The sequence below is a fragment of the Megalobrama amblycephala genome, linkage group LG1 (assembly GCF_018812025.1).
Source record: "Megalobrama amblycephala isolate DHTTF-2021 linkage group LG1, ASM1881202v1, whole genome shotgun sequence".
Lineage (NCBI taxonomy): Eukaryota > Metazoa > Chordata > Actinopteri > Cypriniformes > Xenocyprididae > Megalobrama > Megalobrama amblycephala.
The window spans coordinates 23330403-23349468 of NC_063044.1; the positions used below are offsets into that span (position 1 = coordinate 23330403).

The 19066-nt window shown below is 45.9% G+C and overlaps 1 protein-coding gene across 9 annotated transcripts in view; it reads right to left on the reverse strand.

Annotated features, from left to right (window-relative positions):
* The window catches only part of LOC125243964 (NACHT, LRR and PYD domains-containing protein 12-like), a 283026-nt gene that overhangs the window by 13238 nt on the left and 250722 nt on the right, over positions 1-19066 (reverse strand). For all 9 annotated transcript variants that reach the window (XR_007179189.1, XM_048153914.1, XM_048153874.1 and 6 more), the window contains 2 exons: positions 17398-17568; positions 17269-17315 (listed from right to left, as the gene is read on the reverse strand). Coding sequence is in view for 8 of the 9 variants with exons in the window: in XM_048153914.1 (XP_048009871.1) it covers positions 17269-17315; positions 17398-17568 (218 nt within the window). In the remaining variant the exon portion in view is untranslated. The remainder of the gene's footprint in view (positions 1-17268; positions 17316-17397; positions 17569-19066) is intronic.

Consider the following 19066-nt stretch of genomic DNA (forward strand, 5'->3'; position numbering starts at 1 on the left):
GCTAATTAATATAACCTCTCCAAAAAAACTACTTTCCAAAATATATAGAATAATATCCAAATCAGACAATTCAATAAGCCTACCCAATGCTAAATGGGAATCAGATTTATCTATTGCTCCCAATGCCGCTTTCTGGACACAAATCTGCAAAAATATCTATTTCATGACAGAAAACGCCAACTTGCAACTTATACAGTATTGTCACGGGTGCACAAGAACAAGATGTAAAAGATCCAAGTGCAGCATAAGTATTTATTGGGGAGTCCAGAAACGTAAATCCAAGGCAGGCAAGAGGTCAAAATCCAGGTAATCAGTCCACAAAACAACAAGCCAGAGATATAAAACAGTGCACATAACAAATACAACAAACCACAACTGAGGACAGAAACAACTGAGATTAAATAGACAGACACTAATGATGAAACACAAAACAGCTGAGTGCAATGAGTGTAATAATGAGTCCAGGGGTGAATATGGGAATTGTAGTCCAAGGGGTGAAAACAAGAGTCCAAGATGGAGTGCCCTCTAGTGGCTGATGGGCACTCTCACAGGTGATCGTGACATTACCCCCCTCAAAGGAGCGGCTACCAGACGCTCCACCAGAAAACAAACAAAAACACAAAAAACTCAGGAGGGAGGTGGACAGGAGGAGGATCAGGGGGAGGGATGGTGGGCCAGATCCAGGGTGCCCAACTGATAGCCAGGGCGGTGCTGGAGGAACTGACCAGGCTGGTTCCAGTGGTTCTGGAGTCCTGGCTGATTGCCAGGGTGGCGCTGGAGGAACTGACCAAGCTGGTTCCAGCGGGTCTGGAATCCTGGCTGATTGCCAGGGTGGTGCCGGAGGAACTGACCAGGCTGGTTCCAACGGTTCAGACGGCCTGGGCAGTGGCGGCAGGGCAGAAAGCCTGGGCGGCAGGGCAGAAGGCTTGGATGATGGCGGCAGGACAGAAGATCTGGGCGGTGGCGACAGGGCTGGCCAAGGGTGCTTCGTGGCCGTATCAGGGAGAACGAGCAGCTCGGTGACGGCCTCCGTGGCCGTATCAGGGAGAGCGGACAGCTCGGTGACGGCCTCCGTGGCCGTATCAGGGAGAGCGGAGGACTCAGGGACGGCAGCGGGCTCAGACTGGAACTGCTCTGGGACGGCAACGTGTTCGGACTGGATCTGCTCAGGGACGGCAACGTGCTCAGGCTGGAGCTGCTCTGGGACGGCAGCGTGCTCAGGCTGGGGCTGCTCTGGGACGGCAGCGTGCTCAGGCTGGGGCTGCTCTGGGACGGCAGCGTGCTCAGGCTGGGGCTGCTCTGGGACGGCAGCGTGCTCCGGCTGCTCCGGCGACGCCGGCAGGGCAAGGCGCTTCGTTGGCGCCGGCAGGGCAAGGCGCTTCGTTGGCGCCGGCAGGGCAAGGCGCTTCGTTGGCGCCGGCAGGGCAAGGCGCTTCGTTGGCGCCGGCAGGGCAAGGCGCTTCGTTGGCGCCGGCAGGGCAAGGCGCTTCGTTGGCGCCGGCAGGGCAAGGCGCTTCGTTGGCGCCGGCAGGGCAAGGCGCTTCGTTGGCGCCGGCAGGGCAAGGCGCTTGGAGAACCCACAGACAACCTCTAGAGTGGTCTCCAGGCCTTGTCGGACGGAGGAAGCCCTTTTCCTCCTTCTCCTCCGCTTATGAGGGTGAGGCGGTGGCTCACCCAACAAGGATTCACTGGCTGGAGCGGACTCACTGGCTGGAGCGGACTCACTGGCTGGAGCGGACTCACTGGCTGGAGCGGACTCACTGGCTGGAGCGGGCTCTGTAGTGGACTCACTGGCTGGAGCGGGCTCACTGGCTGGAGCGGGCTCACTGGCTGGAGCGGACTCACTGGCTGGAGCGGACTCACTGGCTGGAGCGGGCTCTGTAGTGGACTCACTGGCTGGAGCGGGCTCACTGGCTGGAGCGGACTCACTGGCTGGAGCGGGCTCTGTAGTGGACTCACTGGCTGGAGCGGGCTCTGTAGTGGACTCACTGGCTGGAGCGGGCTCTGTAGTGGACTCACTGGCTGGAGCGGGCTCACTGGCTGGAGCGGACTCACTGGCTGGAGCGGGCTCTGTAGTGGACTCACTGGCTGGAGCGGGCTCACTGGCTGGAGCGGACTCACTGGCTGGAGCGGACTCTCTGGCTGGAGCGGACTCACTGGCTGGAGCGGGCTCTGTAGTGGACTCACTGGCTGGAGCGGGCTCACTGGCTGGAGCGGGCTCACTGGCTGGAGCGGGCTCACTGGCTGGAGCGGGCTCACTGGCTGGAGCGGGCTCACTGGCTGGAGCGGGCTCACTGGCTGGAGCTGACTCCAGGCCTTGAAGGATGGAAGAAGCCTTCTTCCTTCTCCTCCTCCTCCCTTTACCGGAGTGAAGCTGAGGCTCAGTGCCCACCTCCTCTGAAGACTCTGGAGTGGACTCACAGGCGGGAACGGACTCACTGACTGGTAGATTAGGTGAGGTTCTCCTACCCCGATCCTCGAGGTAGAAAACGAAACCCCAAAAATCCAGGGTCTGGAGCCCCTCCAACTCCCACTGAGACAGAGGGTTGTCGAGGCATCCATTAAAAATCCCTTTTAACGCCTCATCATTATACCGCAGTCCTCTTGAAAATGTCCAGAAAAATTGGGCAAAACACCCTACCTCACTCCCCTCCTGTCGCAGCGCCAATACTGCCCGAACCAGAGCCATCCGCTCTCCAATGGAGGCTGGGGAACTAATCCGAATACTCATGCTGCTGGATCCTTTGTGTGGTGGTTTGTTCTGTCACGGGTGCACAAGAACAAGATGTAAAAGATCCAAGTGCAGCATAAGTATTTATTGGGGAGTCCAGAAACGTAAATCCAAGGCAGGCAAGAGGTCAAAATCCAGGTAATCAGTCCACAAAACAACAAGCCAGAGATATAAAACAGTGCACATAACAAATACAACAAACCACAACTGAGGACAGAAACAACTGAGATTAAATAGACAGACACTAATGATGAAACACAAAACAGCTGAGTGCAATGAGTGTAATAATGAGTCCAGGGGTGAATATGGGAATTGTAGTCCAAGGGGTGAAAACAAGAGTCCAAGATGGAGTGCCCTCTAGTGGCTGATGGGCACTCTCACAGGTGATCGTGACAAGTATAAAGTACTTCATAGATCTCACCTTACTGGACATAAATTATTTAAAATGGGTTTTACTTCAGAAACATGCTCACATTGCACACAAAACACCCCCAGACACCTATTTACACGCTATTTGGGACTGCACTTCGGTTAAAAAACTCTGGGAAAATGTTACTGACTCACTGTCCAAACTCATGAGATGTCACATCCCGCTGTCTCCCTCCCTCTGTATATTAGGTGATATATCCATAATCAATTTAAACAGTACAAACAGTCAATTACTCCTAGTGGCTCTAACTATCGCCAAGAAAACTATCCTCATGAACTGGAAATCAAGGAACTCCATACACATTACAACTTGGAAAAATTTACTAATAGAATACATCTCCATGGAAAACTTGTCTACCTCCACTCAAAATAATACATCAGAATTACATCCTTCTTGGTCATCTCTCTTAAACTTCATACAGTCATGAATCCACTGACCTTCTTTGTCTGAAGCCATCCTCAATGTTATACCATAAATATTCACACATGGGGGAGGGGGGTCAGGAAGAGGTATGAACACTTTTTAATATCAAATATAAATGAAATACTTTTAAGATTACATTTAAATCTTTCTCTCTCTCTCTCTCTCTCTCTCTCTCCCCTTCCTTTCTCTGCTTCTGGACCCTGGCTAGCTATGGCGTGCTAGTCCCTGCCATGTGAGGTTCTGATTAGCTGGGGGTGGGTGGGTGTGGTGTGGGTTCGGGGGACTTGGGCTTTCACTCCCCGGCTTGTACCTTCACCTGGGATTTATTGTCTCTGGCTGGTTTGGCACATGTCTCGCTATTTTAATGCACCACATATTAATTAAGATGCACACACACATTCATTTGGAGCTTAAAACATGTTACACAAAAAAAAAAAAAAAAAAAAAAAAAAAAAACAACACACACATAGGGTAAGTGTGGCGTGTGCGTGGCGGCATGGGCATTGCACTGGGCTGGTTGCATGCTGCACGCCATGCTTTTTTAATGCATTACACACTAGTAGACATGAATATATGCCTATCACAAGTATAGCAACAAAAGCAGCCATATCTATTAGATATATAAAAAAAAAAAAAAAAAAAAAACAAAGACAGGGTAAACGTGGCATGTGCAGGACGGCCGGCGATGGGTGTGGATATTGGGACCCTGAGGCCCGGGCCTCCGTACCGCCTCACCTTGATACCCCATTGAAACATGCTGGCTGGGGTCTATCCTATGCCATGGAAATGAGGGGGTTCAGAGGCAGCTTTACAATACTTTATCATTAATAGCTCTCTTATTATTATTATTATTTATTATTATCATTGCTATTACAACCACTACTATTATTATTATTACTAATGACTGTATCAATATTACCATTATTATCATTATTGTTGTTATTATTATTATCATTATTACTATTATTATTAGAATTACTATTATCATTGCTATTCCAACTACTATTATTTTTATTTGGTCCTCTTCCTGATCCTTTAACCTCCCCCTCACTCCCGATGAAATTAGTATATTGGTTAATATGTTTGTCATTACTGCTATTGCTATTACAATTTGAATTTATTATTATTATCATTGCTATTAATACTAATGTTTTTGTCACCCTCCTCATCTTCCTTTCTCTAGTTTTCTTGTAATATTATTGTTATTATCATCATTATTGTCATTAAAATTATTATAATTATTTTTTATTATTAATATTATTATTAGTAGTAGTAGTAGTATTTCACTGATATTTTCCTTTTTTTTTCATTATAATGTTATGTCTGTTGTACTTCCCTACATGCTCCTTCATATATTTCCATTCCCTCACCCAGTTACAATTACTTATACACACACACACACACACACATACACATAAATCTAACTGTCTGTTATGTATTGTTTTGTTGTACATGTATTTGTATTTTGCATTTAATGTCTCAACTGTAAAATATTGTAATTGTCTGTTTGCATAATAAAAAAAAAAAAGTACGCTTTATCAGTGCTCTCATCTCGCAAGCTGGCCTAAAACCCAGCCTGCTCAGTCCGCAGCCAAGCCAGTTGACTAGCGAGAAGCGGTCCTGGAGAAATGGGCCACCTGGAGCTGAGGTAAACAGTTCTTTCGGGAGACGATGCCCGCATCGCTCCCTCCCTGGAGGAGGGCCAGGTGGAGAATTTCTCCAGAGAATTTCTCTACCTGTTCTCCAGGCAGAGGTTTGCTGTCCTCCTGGCAAAGAATGCAATCGAGCCGGTTCCTCTAGCCGATATGGTGTCAGGGTTCTCCAGCCCCTACTTCAATGTACCCAAGAGGGGCGGTGGGCTACGGCCAATCTTGGATCTGCATGTCCTGAATCGGTCCCTTCACAGGCTGCCGTTCAAGATACTTACGCAGAGGTGCATTTTCGAATGCATCCATCCCCAGGATTGGTTTGCAGCGATCGACCTGAAGGACGCATACTTTTCATGTCTCGATTCTGCCTCGCCACAGACCCTTTCTACGGTTTGCGTTCGAGGGTTGGGCATATCAGTGCAAAGTCCTACCCTTCGGGCTGGCCCTGTCGCCCCGCGTCTTTACGAAGGTTGCAGAGGCGGCCATTGTTCCGCTCAAGGAACAGGGCATTCGCATTCTCGACTACCTCGACGACTGGCTCATCCTGGCCAGCTCGTGAGAGCAGTTGTGCGAACACAGGAGCATGGTGTTAGCTCACCTCAGCTAATTGGGTCTTTGGGTCAACTGGGACAAGAGCAAACTTACCCCTGGGCAGAGGATCTCTTATCTCGGTATGAAACTGGACTTGGTCGCCCGGAGAGCGCGCCTCATACAGATGCCTCTGCCACCACGTGGGGGGCCACGTACAACGGGCATGCAGTGTCAGGTCTGTGGATGGGGCCTCAACTGCAGTGGCATATCAATTGCCTCTTGTTGCTAGCAGTACGTCTTGCACTGAGCCGCTTCAAGGAGCTGTTGTCAGACAAGCACTTACTGGTCTGCTCGGACAGCACTGGACAGGTCTCAGATTGCAAGGAAAACTTGCATTACTTCAATTTGTTGACCATTCAGTGTCTCATTCTGTCCTGACAAACTTCTCAATTTCAGATGATATTCTAATATTCATGATCAAAGCAAGATTACAGTGTCTTCCAACGAAGTATAATTTGGCAACATGGTATCCATCAAAGCATGAACCCTACTGTATATTACATCAAACTCAGCAGGAACATGAAACTGTTGCTCATATACTTAATGGATGCTACAATTATAAAGGACTTTATGTGACCAGACATGACCGTCTGGTTGATCTGGTTGCAAAGGACTTGCAAAAGGTAATCTGTGGACATGATAGTAAGATTTACAAGCATAGCACTGTACGATTTAACTGGTTTCATCATAACAAATCTGACAGTGAGTACTTTAAAAATATTCCAAATACTCCTGACATTGTAATTGTAAATGAGGTTATGAAATCTGTATGCATCTTTGAGGTGGGCTGCTGTTTTGATCTGTATATGGATACTTGTTACTATTCTAAACTATTGAAATATCAACCACTGGTAGATCTCATTTACCAACTTGGATACAACTATAAATTAATAATTCTGGTATTTGGAAGTTTAGGCCATGTCCATAAGAATGTGATCAGGGGGATGCAGTTAGGGGGGCTGCAAAAGATGGAAGCAAAAAGGCTTGCAAAATTCTGCTCTGTTTCAGCCATCATAGGGAGCATGCAAATATGGAGACGGAGATGTTTTGTTTATCCTTAATGTGTTGAGTTGAGTATTATAAATGGAAGAACCTGTATAGGTATGTGAGCCATGAATTGTAGATCTGTCACCTTGCCAAGGACCCTTCCCAGAGTATTTGGATCTTGTTTTCATTGTAATGTCTTTCAGATCCAAATAAAAGTAATCAAATGTGTGTGTGTGTGTGTGTGTGTGTGTGTGTGAGAGAGAGAGAGAGAGAGAGAGAGAGAGAGAGGTTAAATATATCTTTAATCAATTAGGAATTACACATTCTACGCCATAATACAAAAGTTACTCACAAATATTTACCAATTAAATATCAAAGAATCATCATCACCAACCTCAAACAAAACAAAAATATATATTCTACCCTTATTCGTGATTCAACCAACGCTTTGAACATTTTCAAAACATTAACTATTCGTCCTTCAATAGAAAGCCTATAAGTTTTCCAAATAGCCAATTTTGCTTGACCAATTATGAAATTGGCAAAAGTACAACGCTCTTTTTTTGCTTTAAAATACTTGTATCCGTAGATAAAAATCATTTTGTTAAAAACAAAACCCAACCTTATCAAGATCCCTTCCAACAATTCAAAGAGTGGCTCTAACCGTGGACATTCATTAAAAACATGAAACACAGTATCGTGCCCATTACAAAAATGACAAAAAGGCAATACATTTGAGTTGAATTTTGAAACAAAAACATTAGTGGCTAACACACAATGTAGTATTCTCCACTGTAAATCACCTGAACGTTTTGGAAGGGGACTTTTATACAAAAGCCTCCAGGAGGGAAAAATATTATCATCAACTGACAGTTTTTCTCTCCATTTAGTATCCTGTCTGTCATGCAAATCATTAAAGTATGCTGTTTTCACACAGACTTGGTAAATACTTTTTTTTCCTGCTGATTGAAAAGGTAAACATTTGAGTCTCTCAAAATTCAACAACTTTCCCTCCTGAATCGCTTCAGAACAAACTTCAGGGGACACAGTTAACTCAGGAAAGGCTACCTGTACAGGCTCACTCTCCAAAGAATAATTGACAAACTGAATGAGAGGAGGAGGAAGAGCAGCTTTTAAACCAAAAATCAACTGCTCCATTACCCTCACAGACCTCAATTCAATTTGACTAGCAATATCTTCTACTGATCTCCATTCATTTGTGACTGGGTTAATCAAATGCCCCACTTTGGTGAGTCCTTTCTCCATGCACATCTTTACTATATAATTAGACATAAAATAAGGGTTCGTCTAGGCCATAATGATCATTTTCAGACCTAGACAACTTAAACACATTCCAGGCATTTAAAACAGAGGCATAAAAATTAACACCAGATTTTTCTTTTTTGTTAAAAGATGACATCAAAAACAACTGTTTATCAAGCTCAACCCCAGACAGAGATCTTAACAGTACTAGCTCGAAAGACACCCACGGAATAAATTCCATAGAATAAAGCAGTCCCTGCGCAGATTTTAGTCTCATGGCTCTCACTTTGGCTGACAGTTCGATCAGTCCTTGCCCTCCTTCATTTACAGGCAAGTATACAATTCCAGAAGGCAACCAATGGAAGCCATCCCAAAAGAAATCAACAAAAACCTTTTGTAGTCTTTGCAAAAGATCCTTTGGGGGATTAATAACAGTCAGATGAGGCCATAGCATAGATGCTGCAAGATTATTTACAACAAGGACCCTCCCTCTATAAGACAATTGAGGGAGAGTTCATCTCCATCTCTCCAAACGACCAGCCACCTTTTCATATAAGCCTTCCCAGTTTTTCTCCATATATTGTTCTGTTCCAAGAAAAAACCCCCAGCACTTTAAACCCCTCTGAACTCCAAGGGCAGTGCTGAGGGAGCTTTGGAAAACCTTCAACCTCCCATTGGCCTAATAAGAAAGAAGCACTTTCGGCCCAGTTGATCCGGGCTGAGGAAGCTTCTTGATAGTTCTTGAGAGCTGCTTCTAAGTTGTGGACATCATCATCTGATCTAATAATTACAGTAACATCATCTGCGTAAGCACTGAGTTTAGTGGTAACAATCTCCGAAGAGGAAAGCTCCACTATAGAAGTCCCACGAAGTTGTTGTCTCAGTACCATTAGCAAAGGTTCAATAACAATAGCATATAAAATGCCTGACATACTACATCATTGCCGTATGCCTCTGCTTACCGCAAAAAGGTCTTGTGAGCGAGCTATTAATTTTTAAAACACTATATATATTGGTATACAACAATTTAACATAGGAAACAAATGAGGATCCAAATCCAAAGGCTTCGAAACATTGGAAAAGAAACCCATGATCCACTCGATCAAAGGCTTTTTCCTGGTCCAAAGATAAAAATCCTACATTCAACTTATTCTCTTTTGCAAATGAAATCAAGTCACGAATTAAAAACAAATTATCAAATATAGTTCGTTTTGGAATACAATATGACTGATCTGGATGAATAATCGTTGATATGTAGAACTTCAATCTATTGGTTAGTGCTTTGGACAGTATCTTGTAGTCCACGCCGAGCAGAGAAACAGGGCGCCAATTTTTTATGTCCGCAAGATCACCCTTCTTGGGTAGCAATGTAATCACTGCTCTCCGCAAACTCACAGGTAGAGTACCTCTCTCAAGGCACTCTAAAAAAAACTGAGAACAGATCATCACCAATAACTGACCAAAACTTCCTATAAAATTCAGTAGTTAAGCCATCCAGGCCAGGGGCCTTGCCTGAAGACAAATCTTTAATCGCCATAGTCAATTCATCCATTCGCAATGGTTTATCAAGCGAACGCTTATCATTTCTTGTCAACTGAGGTAAATCCTGAAGCAGTTTTTCTGATATTTCTTCATCACAGGGTTCTGCTGTATAAAGATGTTCATAAAAAAATAGCGCATGAGTAGCTATTTCATGTTCATCAATTGTTTCACCCCTCCTGGAAGTTTCAGGCGAATTAAAGTTTTCCTGTTGACAACTTTCTTCTCTAAATTAAAAAAGAATGATGTTGGAGCGTCCATGCAGTTGAAACGTGTGAACCTTGCACGAATTAGTGTCTCTTTAGCTCTCTCTTCTAGTAAGTTCTGAAGAAGTGTTTTCCTTATTCCTAAATCACCAGCAATACTCCCATCATGCTCTTCAATTTTCAACTGCAAAATTTCTTGTTCAAGTTGTCTCATTTTGTCTTCGAGAACAGACTTGTTATGTGCAGAATACTTCAAGCAAAAAAGTTTCACTTGTACTTTACTTATATCCCACCACTGACTGTGAGACTTATACTGGGATTTTCTCTCTCTCAACATCTCCCAGAACAGTGTAAAAGAGTGCACAAAGTTGTGATCTTGCAACAGCCTATTAGAAAAACGCCAATAGGGACATTTAAAAGTGCTCTGTGCTGAAGTGACATTAACAAATATACAGTGATGGTCTGACAAAGGGGTCGGTGTAATACAGCTATTAGAAAACTTTTCTCTAACACTTCTTTGTATGTAAATTCTATCAAGCCTTGCTGCAGAGACCAAATTAGAATTTACTTTAATCCATGTATATTGTTTGACATTAGGAAAGGCTTCTCTCCAAACATCCACAAAATCATGATAAATAACCAATTTGTTTAAAACATTTGCTGACGAACTATGGGGTTCCTCATGATTCCTATCTAATGTATGATCAAGCGTACAATTAAAATCGCCAGCCAAAACAATAATCCTGCCCTGTTGGACATTGCTCAAAGCTGTATTAAGTTTATCAAAGAAAAAGGTACGCTCTGTCCCAATATTAGGGGCATATACATTAAAAAAAGAGAAATCAAGACCACGCAAAGTGACATCTACTCTTTGCATTCTGCCTGGAATGAGATCAAAAACACTTACATTTTGTTCTTTAAATTCAACTGCAAGAAGGATAGCAACTCCTGCACTATTACTAGAACCATGACTTAAGATGGTCTGCCCATTCCACTCACTCTGCCACTGGACTTGATTATTTACATCTGTGTGAGTTTCTTGTAAAAACACAACACTACTATTCTTCAAAGTAATATAATCAAAAAGAGATGTTCTTTTTACAGCATCACGGCATCCATTTATATTTAAAGAGCCAAAACACAACGGTGCCATGGTGCTATAAGTAAAAAAAAATCAATACAAAACAAAAATAAATTAATTCTAATGATACTATAATACTCATTTTTTACCACGTACCAGAGAACTTCTCACATTACACAGAATTTTCTTAAGACTTTTTGGTTTATCAAATTCATCAAATGAAGCTTTTCTCATTACTGTTGTGCCAGATTCCAAAAACAAATTAAGATCAGGAAAAAAAGTCTCAATCTTAGGCTTACGAAGGCCTTTAGTACAATCCAAAAAATCATTAATTTGTTTAAGTGAGTAAAGTTTTAACTTACTCTCACCACCAGTAATCTGCATCTGTACACTAGCACCAGTCTCATTATTCTCATCCACAATACTCTCAGAATCCTCATAATCATTATCAGATTCCTCAGTTTGTGGATAAACAGTTATATCTTGAGAGCTTTCTTCTTCTATTGGCTCCTCAATATTTTCTGTGATCTTGGGAAGCTGTGTTTGCTTTATCTCACTATGAGAATTGCAATCATTATCTGTCTGTACTCCACTAGGGCCCGGTACTGACTGTAAAACCCTATTTTCAACACTGCTAACAGCAGTCTCCTCAACTGACTCGACAGAATCATGTTCTAAGCCACATGCCACATCACTGTCTTCACGTGAGGTATTCAATTCAGCGTTTTCAACAACAGACAGCTCTGACGAAACCGAAGCCGTATTTGAATCATTACCGCGTATCTGCCCGTCTGTTACAGTAGAGACACCGGAAGCAGAGATAAAAGCAGTTTGGATGTTTATTTAACAAATCAGCAGAGCAACAGGTAAGTGCAATGATGGTTGGGATGATCTTGGAGATGAAAGAGAGGTAATACTGTCCTTTTCTTTATGTTGCAGATGCAGGTGGAAGGAGATGTTGGAGCTGGCAGACCGGAACACTCACACACACAGGTAGGTAGGAACACGAGGAGATCAGGAGACGATGGAGACGAAGGAGTAGATGGAGACAGGTAAGTATCACTTTGAGAGTCCTTGAGGTAAGCATACAACATGTGTACAACGAACGAGACCGGACAATGTGTGTGTGTGAGTGTGGGGTTTAAGTAGTGTGGTGGATGATTGTGATGATGAGCTTCAGGTGGCGGTGATCAGTACTCTGGTGATTGGGTGCGTGGGTAAGGGAGTGAGGTGGAACCTGACGTGTCTGTGACAGTACCCCCCTCCCACGGCCCGCTCCTGAGGGCCGAGGACCCCGACGTCGTGGTGGTCGTCCTCGAGGTCATGGGGCAGGTCTGTCTGGGTGGTTGGTGTGGAAATTCTGTAACAGAGTAGGATCAAGGATATCATTCTTGGGAACCCATGAGCGTTCCTCGGGGCCATAGCCTTCCCAATCCACCAGGTATTCTAAGAGACCACCACGGCGCCGGGAGTCCAGAATCTCTCGCACCACGTAAGCAGTTCCATCGTCCAGGATGAGTGGAAGGGGGGGCTCGGCGGCTGCCACGTCAGGTTCTGTGGAAGGAAGAACAGAAGGGTGGTGAGGTTTTAATAGTGACACGTGGAAGGTGGGATGAATTCTTTTGTACTGTGCAGGAAGTTGTAGCCGATAGATGACGGGGTTGATCTGTCGAAGGATGGTGAACGGGCCAATGAAGCGGGGACTCAGCTTCTTGCAGGGCAGGCGCATCCTGATGTCTCTGGTGGACAGCCAGACCTTCTGCCCCGGTTGGTAGGTTGGAGCGTGGGAGCGCCGAAGGTCGGCTGTCATCTTGCGCCTGCGCAGGGCTCTCTGCAGCTGGTGGTGAGCTGAGTCCCATACCCTCTCGCTCTCCCGGAACCAGTAGTCGACAGCTGGCACGTTGGAGGGTTCCCCGTCCCAGGGGAACAGTGGGGGTTGGAAACCGAGTACGCATTGGAAAGGTGTTAATCCAGTTGTGGCTTGACGGAGGGAGTTCTGGGCGTACTCGGCCCAACCCAGGTACTGGTTCCAGGAGTCCTGGTGGCCGTGACAGAAGGTACGCAGGAAGTGGCCGATCTCCTGGATCTTCCGTTCCGTCTGCCCGTTCGACTGAGGATGGTATCCGGACGACAGGCTGACGGTCACACCCAGGAGGGAGAAGAACGCCTTCCAGACTCGAGAGACGAATTGAGGTCCTCTGTCAGAGACTATATCCTCGGGGATTCCATAATGACGGAAGACGTGGTTAAACATCAGTTCAGCTGTGGCCATGGCAGTAGGTAGACCTTCCAGGGGGATTAGACGGCAGGCTTTGGAGAATCGGTCTACGACGACCAGAATACAGGTGTGACCATCAGACTCGGGGAGATCGGTGACAAAGTCCACTCCCAGGTGTGACCAGGGTCTCTCAGGAACGGGCAGAGGATTGAGCTTGCCGGTTGGAAGATGGCGTGGGCTCTTGGAGTTGGCGCACTCCCTGCAGCCCTGCACGTACCTTCTGACGTCGCTGGCCATGTTCGGCCACCAGAAGCGCTGTTTGAGCAGCGAGAGGGTCTCATTGACCCCCGGTTGACCAGTGCCAAGTGATGAGTGTGCGGAGTGCAGAAGTGGAGTGCGTCGTGTCCTGGTGATGTAACGCAAGCCCTGGGGACAACCCGGCGGAGTGCATGGGTGGAGTCTACTTGGATTCCCCTGCTGCTGTGATAGTACCGCTCCCACTCCGGTGGTGGAGGCGTCCACCTCCACAACGAATGGCAGGTCCGGACTGGGGTGGACGAGGAGGGGAGCGGTGGTGAAGGCTTTCTTGAGGGTTTCGAAGGCTTCTGTGGCAGGCTGGGACCAGGACAGAGACTTGGGCTGCTTACGGAGGAGGTTGGTGAGTGGACTGACGATAGTGCTGTAATTCTTGATGAACCGGCGGTAGAAATTGGAAAATCCGAGGAATCGTTGGAGTTCTTTTATGGTGCTTGGAGTGGGCCAGTTCTGGATGGCGGAAACCTTCCCCTCGTCCATCCGGATGCCACTGTGGTCAATCACGTATCCCAGGAAGTGGACTGAGGACTGGTGGAACGAGCACTTCTCTGCTTTTAGGAAGAGATGGAATTGCCGTAAGCGCTTGAGGACCTCCGCAACGTGGTGGCGATGTTCGGCCAGGCTCCGGGAGTAAATGAGGATGTCATCAATATACACTAGCACGAACTTGTGGAGAAACTCCCGGAGCACCTCATGGATGAAATCCTGGAATACGGAGGGGGCGTTGACCAGGCCATACGGCATCACAAGGTATTCATAGTGGCCGGTGGGCGTGACGAAGGCGGTCTTCCACTCGTCCCCCTCGCGTATCCGGATGAGGTTATACGCGCTGCGGAGGTCCAGCTTGGTGAACACAGTGGCACCGCGGAGATGTTCCAGGGCCGCTGGGACGAGGGGAAGTGGATACCGGAATTTCACTGTTATCTTGTTTAATGAGCGGTAATCGATGCAAGGCCTCAAGCCTCCGTCCTTCTTGGCCACGAAGAAGAAGCTTGAAGCAGCAGGGGAAGTAGACGGGCGGATGTATCCTTGGTTAAGGGCCTCTTTGATGTATTCCTCCATAGCCTTCTCCTCCGGTACTGATAGCGGGTATATGCGTCCCCTAGGCACTGGCTCACCCGGTAACAGATCGATGGCACAGTCCCATGGCCGGTGTGGAGGAAGCTTGGAGGCGTGTTGCGGGCAGAAGACGTCACTGAAGGGGGCGTAGTCGGGTGGAACTTCGACGGAGCGCTTTTCCACAGGACTTTCGATGGAGGTAGCGTTGATGGAGAGGCTTGTGGAGTGAGGAGATCTTGGAATAGGATTTTCTGGGAAACAGCTGGTGAAGCAATGGTCGCCCCACTTCAGGACTTCGCCCGTGCGCCATGAGATGGTCGGATTGTGGAGTTCCAACCACGGGCGCCCTAGAACCACGTCAGCGGTGGATTCCTCCAGAACCAGCAGATGGATGTACTCAGTGTGGAAGATACCCACTTGCAGTTGAAGAGGTACAGTAACGCGCCGAATCATCTTACGGCTCAGGGGCGCCACCACTGGAACGGAAGCATTAGCAGCAGTAAGGTTTACTACAGTAGTGAGTGGTTTCATTTTTTGGATAGAGGGAATGATAGCACTCACCACGGGTCGAGGAGGACGGGTTGGGCATGTGGAGATGACATGCCCAGGAGATCCACAATATAAGCAAAGATTCAGGGTCAGCCTTCTCTGTCTTTCTGCTGGGGACAAACGGGAGTTATCCACTTGCATCGGTTCGGTGGCTGGTTCTGGGGAGCTGACGGGTTCGGACCGACGGAGGAGAGGTGTGGTCAGTGGCTGGCCCTGGTGCTCTAGGAGACACGACTGCATACGAGAACCCACGCGGATGGCGAGTTGGATGAATCGTTCAAGTCCTATGGAGTCCTCGTATGCAGCGAGATGCAGCCGCACATTAGGCTCCAAACCTTGTCGAAAGGTGGTGATGAGGGCTTGTTCATTCCACCCGCTGGTTGCGGCGAGCGTTCTGAACTGCAAGGCATAATCGTTAACAGTCTTATTTCCTTGTTTTAAATTGTACAATTTCTCACCAGTTGAAGAATCAGCTAAGGGTTTTCCGAAGACTTCTCTGAAGTGAGAGACGAAAGCCGCATAGGATTTAACGACTGATCCCTTTTGAGTCCAGAGGGAATCCGCCCATTGCAGGGCCTTACCTTGCAGTTGGGAAATAATGAACGCTATCTTCGCCGTGTCGGTAGGGTAGAGGTGCGGCTGCATCTCCAGGACCAACTCACACTGAAGGAGGAATCCGCTGCAATCCTCCGCCGATCCTGAGTAGGGCGCCGGTTTGGCCATGGGACTGGCGGTGAATACAGGCGATGCAGCGGTGACAGTGGAAGCGGTGGCAGCAGCGGCGGTGGGTGCTGGTGACGGTGACGGTGGCTGAGGAGTGAGTGCTCGACGTAATGCGTCCACGAGCTCCTGGAAAGGGTCGTTGTGGCTCATGCTGACGGTTAGCTGTTATGGTCCGGTCTTCTGTTACAGTAGAGACACCGGAAGCAGAGATAAAAGCAGTTTGGATGTTTATTTAACAAATCAGCAGAGCAACAGGTAAGTGCAATGATGGTTGGGATGATCTTGGAGATGAAAGAGAGGTAATACTGTCCTTTTCTTTATGTTGCAGATGCAGGTGGAAGGAGATGTTGGAGCTGGCAGACCGGAACACTCACACACACAGGTAGGTAGGAACACGAGGAGATCAGGAGACGATGGAGACGAAGGAGTAGATGGAGACAGGTAAGTATCACTTTGAGAGTCCTTGAGGTAAGCATACAACATGTGTACAACGAACGAGACCGGACAATGTGTGTGTGTGAGTGTGGGGTTTAAGTAGTGTGGTGGATGATTGTGATGATGAGCTTCAGGTGGCGGTGATCAGTACTCTGGTGATTGGGTGCGTGGGTAAGGGAGTGAGGTGGAACCTGACGTGTCTGTGACACCGTCGTTCTCTGCATTAGCAGCAGTGGCAGCTACGCCATTCACATTCACTCTGTTTTTATTAGGACAAGTCTGCCGAACATGCCCAACACCTCCACATGTGAAACATCTCATTGTCTCAGAACTAATAAAAATTGTGTAATCTTTACCGTCAATACTCATCCTGACGGAGAAGTTCAGCGCTTCAGTCTGTGAATTCAAAATCATAATCACCTGTCGTCTAAACGACATTATATGTTTAAGTTCAGCATTTTTACAGCCAAGTGGAATCATTTTAATGGGGCTCATTAGCTTACCATGTCTTTTAAGTATTTCCTCTAATTTTTCACTTCTTACAAACGGCGGCACGTTTGAGAGAACAACTTTTTTGGTTGAACTTGAAAGGGGTAGAACGGGCACAAATGTATCATTTATTGTTAACCCATTCTCAATCAAAGTGTCCACCATTTGAACTTCCTTTAGAAAAAAAACAACAGCCTTATTCATTCGAGATACCGAACTAATGTTTGCCCCACCAATCACAGCGCTTACGGCTAATAAGCAGTCTTCCACCGTAACAGCGGGGTCAGGTATACATTTGCACCCATGCCTAACAGACATACTTGTAAAGTCTCCCGCGTTTATCTCCATTACTCGGAGAACGCCGACTAAAGTCAGCTAAACGCTTTACAACACTCACAAACAAAGTGCCTTTTATCTAACTTAAAGCATATAAAGATTTAAGAAATAAGAAAATAGAAACTCACTCAAGATCGCTCTCACTCACGCCAAACAACTCAGCAATCCTCAAGATGCGCACACGCACACACACAGAGAGAGAGAGAGAGAGAGAGAGAGAGTGAGTGAGTGTTTGTAGACCTACACTTTCGTAGTCCTGCTGTCATCATGACCTCTGCTCCATGATCCACACTATAAACAACAAACACACATTATAGTAGATCTGCATCATTCACACACACGTTCAGTTTGTCATTATTAGTGTCTGACATACTTGAGTATCTGCAGTTTATAGTTTGGATCCTCCAGTTTATGGCACATCTGCACTCCTGATTGTCCTGGGTGATTGTAGCTCAGATCCAGCTCTCTCAGGTGTGAGGGGTTGGAACTCAGAGCTGAAGACACATAACCAAAGCCTTCCTCTGTCACCATACAGCCAGACAACCTACAGACACACAACAGTCAGATCATCAACAAACACACAACAGTCAGATCATTTACAGACACACACAGTGTGTTTTGGTACGGTTCGGTATGTGCTATGTTCCGGGAAATTAGGACAATTGTCTAAAAAAAAAGAAAATAAGAACAAATAATCAAACTACAAGCAACAGCACAAATAAATACAATAGAGCAAATATTCAAATAATTAAACAGTGCTTTTCAGGTTTTTTCAGGTATCCAACAGTAGTTTTCAGGTACAGAAAATGGATAAAGTAATCAAATATAAAATAACACTGCATATTATCTTCACTGTTTAAATTAAATAAAGATGAATCATTATTGAAGTTACAAAAACTATTCAATCAAGAAAAGCGAGTGATTTCTTTGTGATTTGTTGTTTGATTTAACATTAAAAACACAAGCAGCAGGAATAGTTTTTTTCCCTTTAAGACATGCACGATCCAGTACATATACCATGCAACGTCTACTGGCGGCCCGCGGGCCAAATCCGGCCCGCCAGAGATTTCCATCCGGCCCCCAGAATAATACTGAAATCAGGAATAGCCTTGTAAGAGGAAAAAGTTTTGGGCTTGTCCGAATTCCATTTTTTGATGAACATCGACTATTCGAAGCTTTGGAGAGAGGGGCTGAACATATTTTTATATGTGTCTGTATGTCCGTTTGCATTTTTATTATTTCGAGAACCGTTCATCCAATCAACTTCACAAGGGAGTGCAGTGTCGCATTTGGTGCAATATAGATGGACACGCGAGACGCGACATTCAGAATTAATAAACTTTTAGTAAATTACAGTCAGAGCAGCGCGAGCAGGAAGCGGCGCACCTCACGCGGGCAGGGCTTATGCTCCGAGAACGGACACTGCACTAGTGATATAAAACGCACACACAGGTCTGTTAAATTAAGCAATACTTTTAAGGTAGTCTAATATTTTTCTGACTAACAAATTGGCACAATAAGGGTTTTAAATGAAATTTAAATAAAGAAAAAACGAAATTTAAATAAAGAAAAAACGAAATTTAAATAAAGAAAAACGAAATTAAGTTAAATTAAAAACGAGATTAATTTAGATTGATAATAACGGGTAAAAATGCTAATACATTTTGTTTCTATTATTGTATTTTCCACAATGTCAAAGCAACAAAACACAAGCACTTCAGACATGCACTTCGGTCCATACAAACTCCATTGTTCTGCGCTCTAGCCAGAGAACACTCCCGTTGCTGGAACGATAGGGCTGGAACACGCGTCGGTTCTATTTCTAGCATGCACGCGTTTTCTGCGTGGCTTGGGCGCGCCTGAGACGCGCGTCTCAGTGTGCAAACTCCAACCTGTTAAATATGGGAGCCGAAATAAAAACGGACACGCCACGCAGCCGAGACGCTCATGCAACCAGTGTGTCGCCGGCCTTATTCAAGGGGGAATGAGAACCGGTTTTTTTTTATTTTTAAATCTAAAGAAAAAAAAAGCCTTCTGAAAAG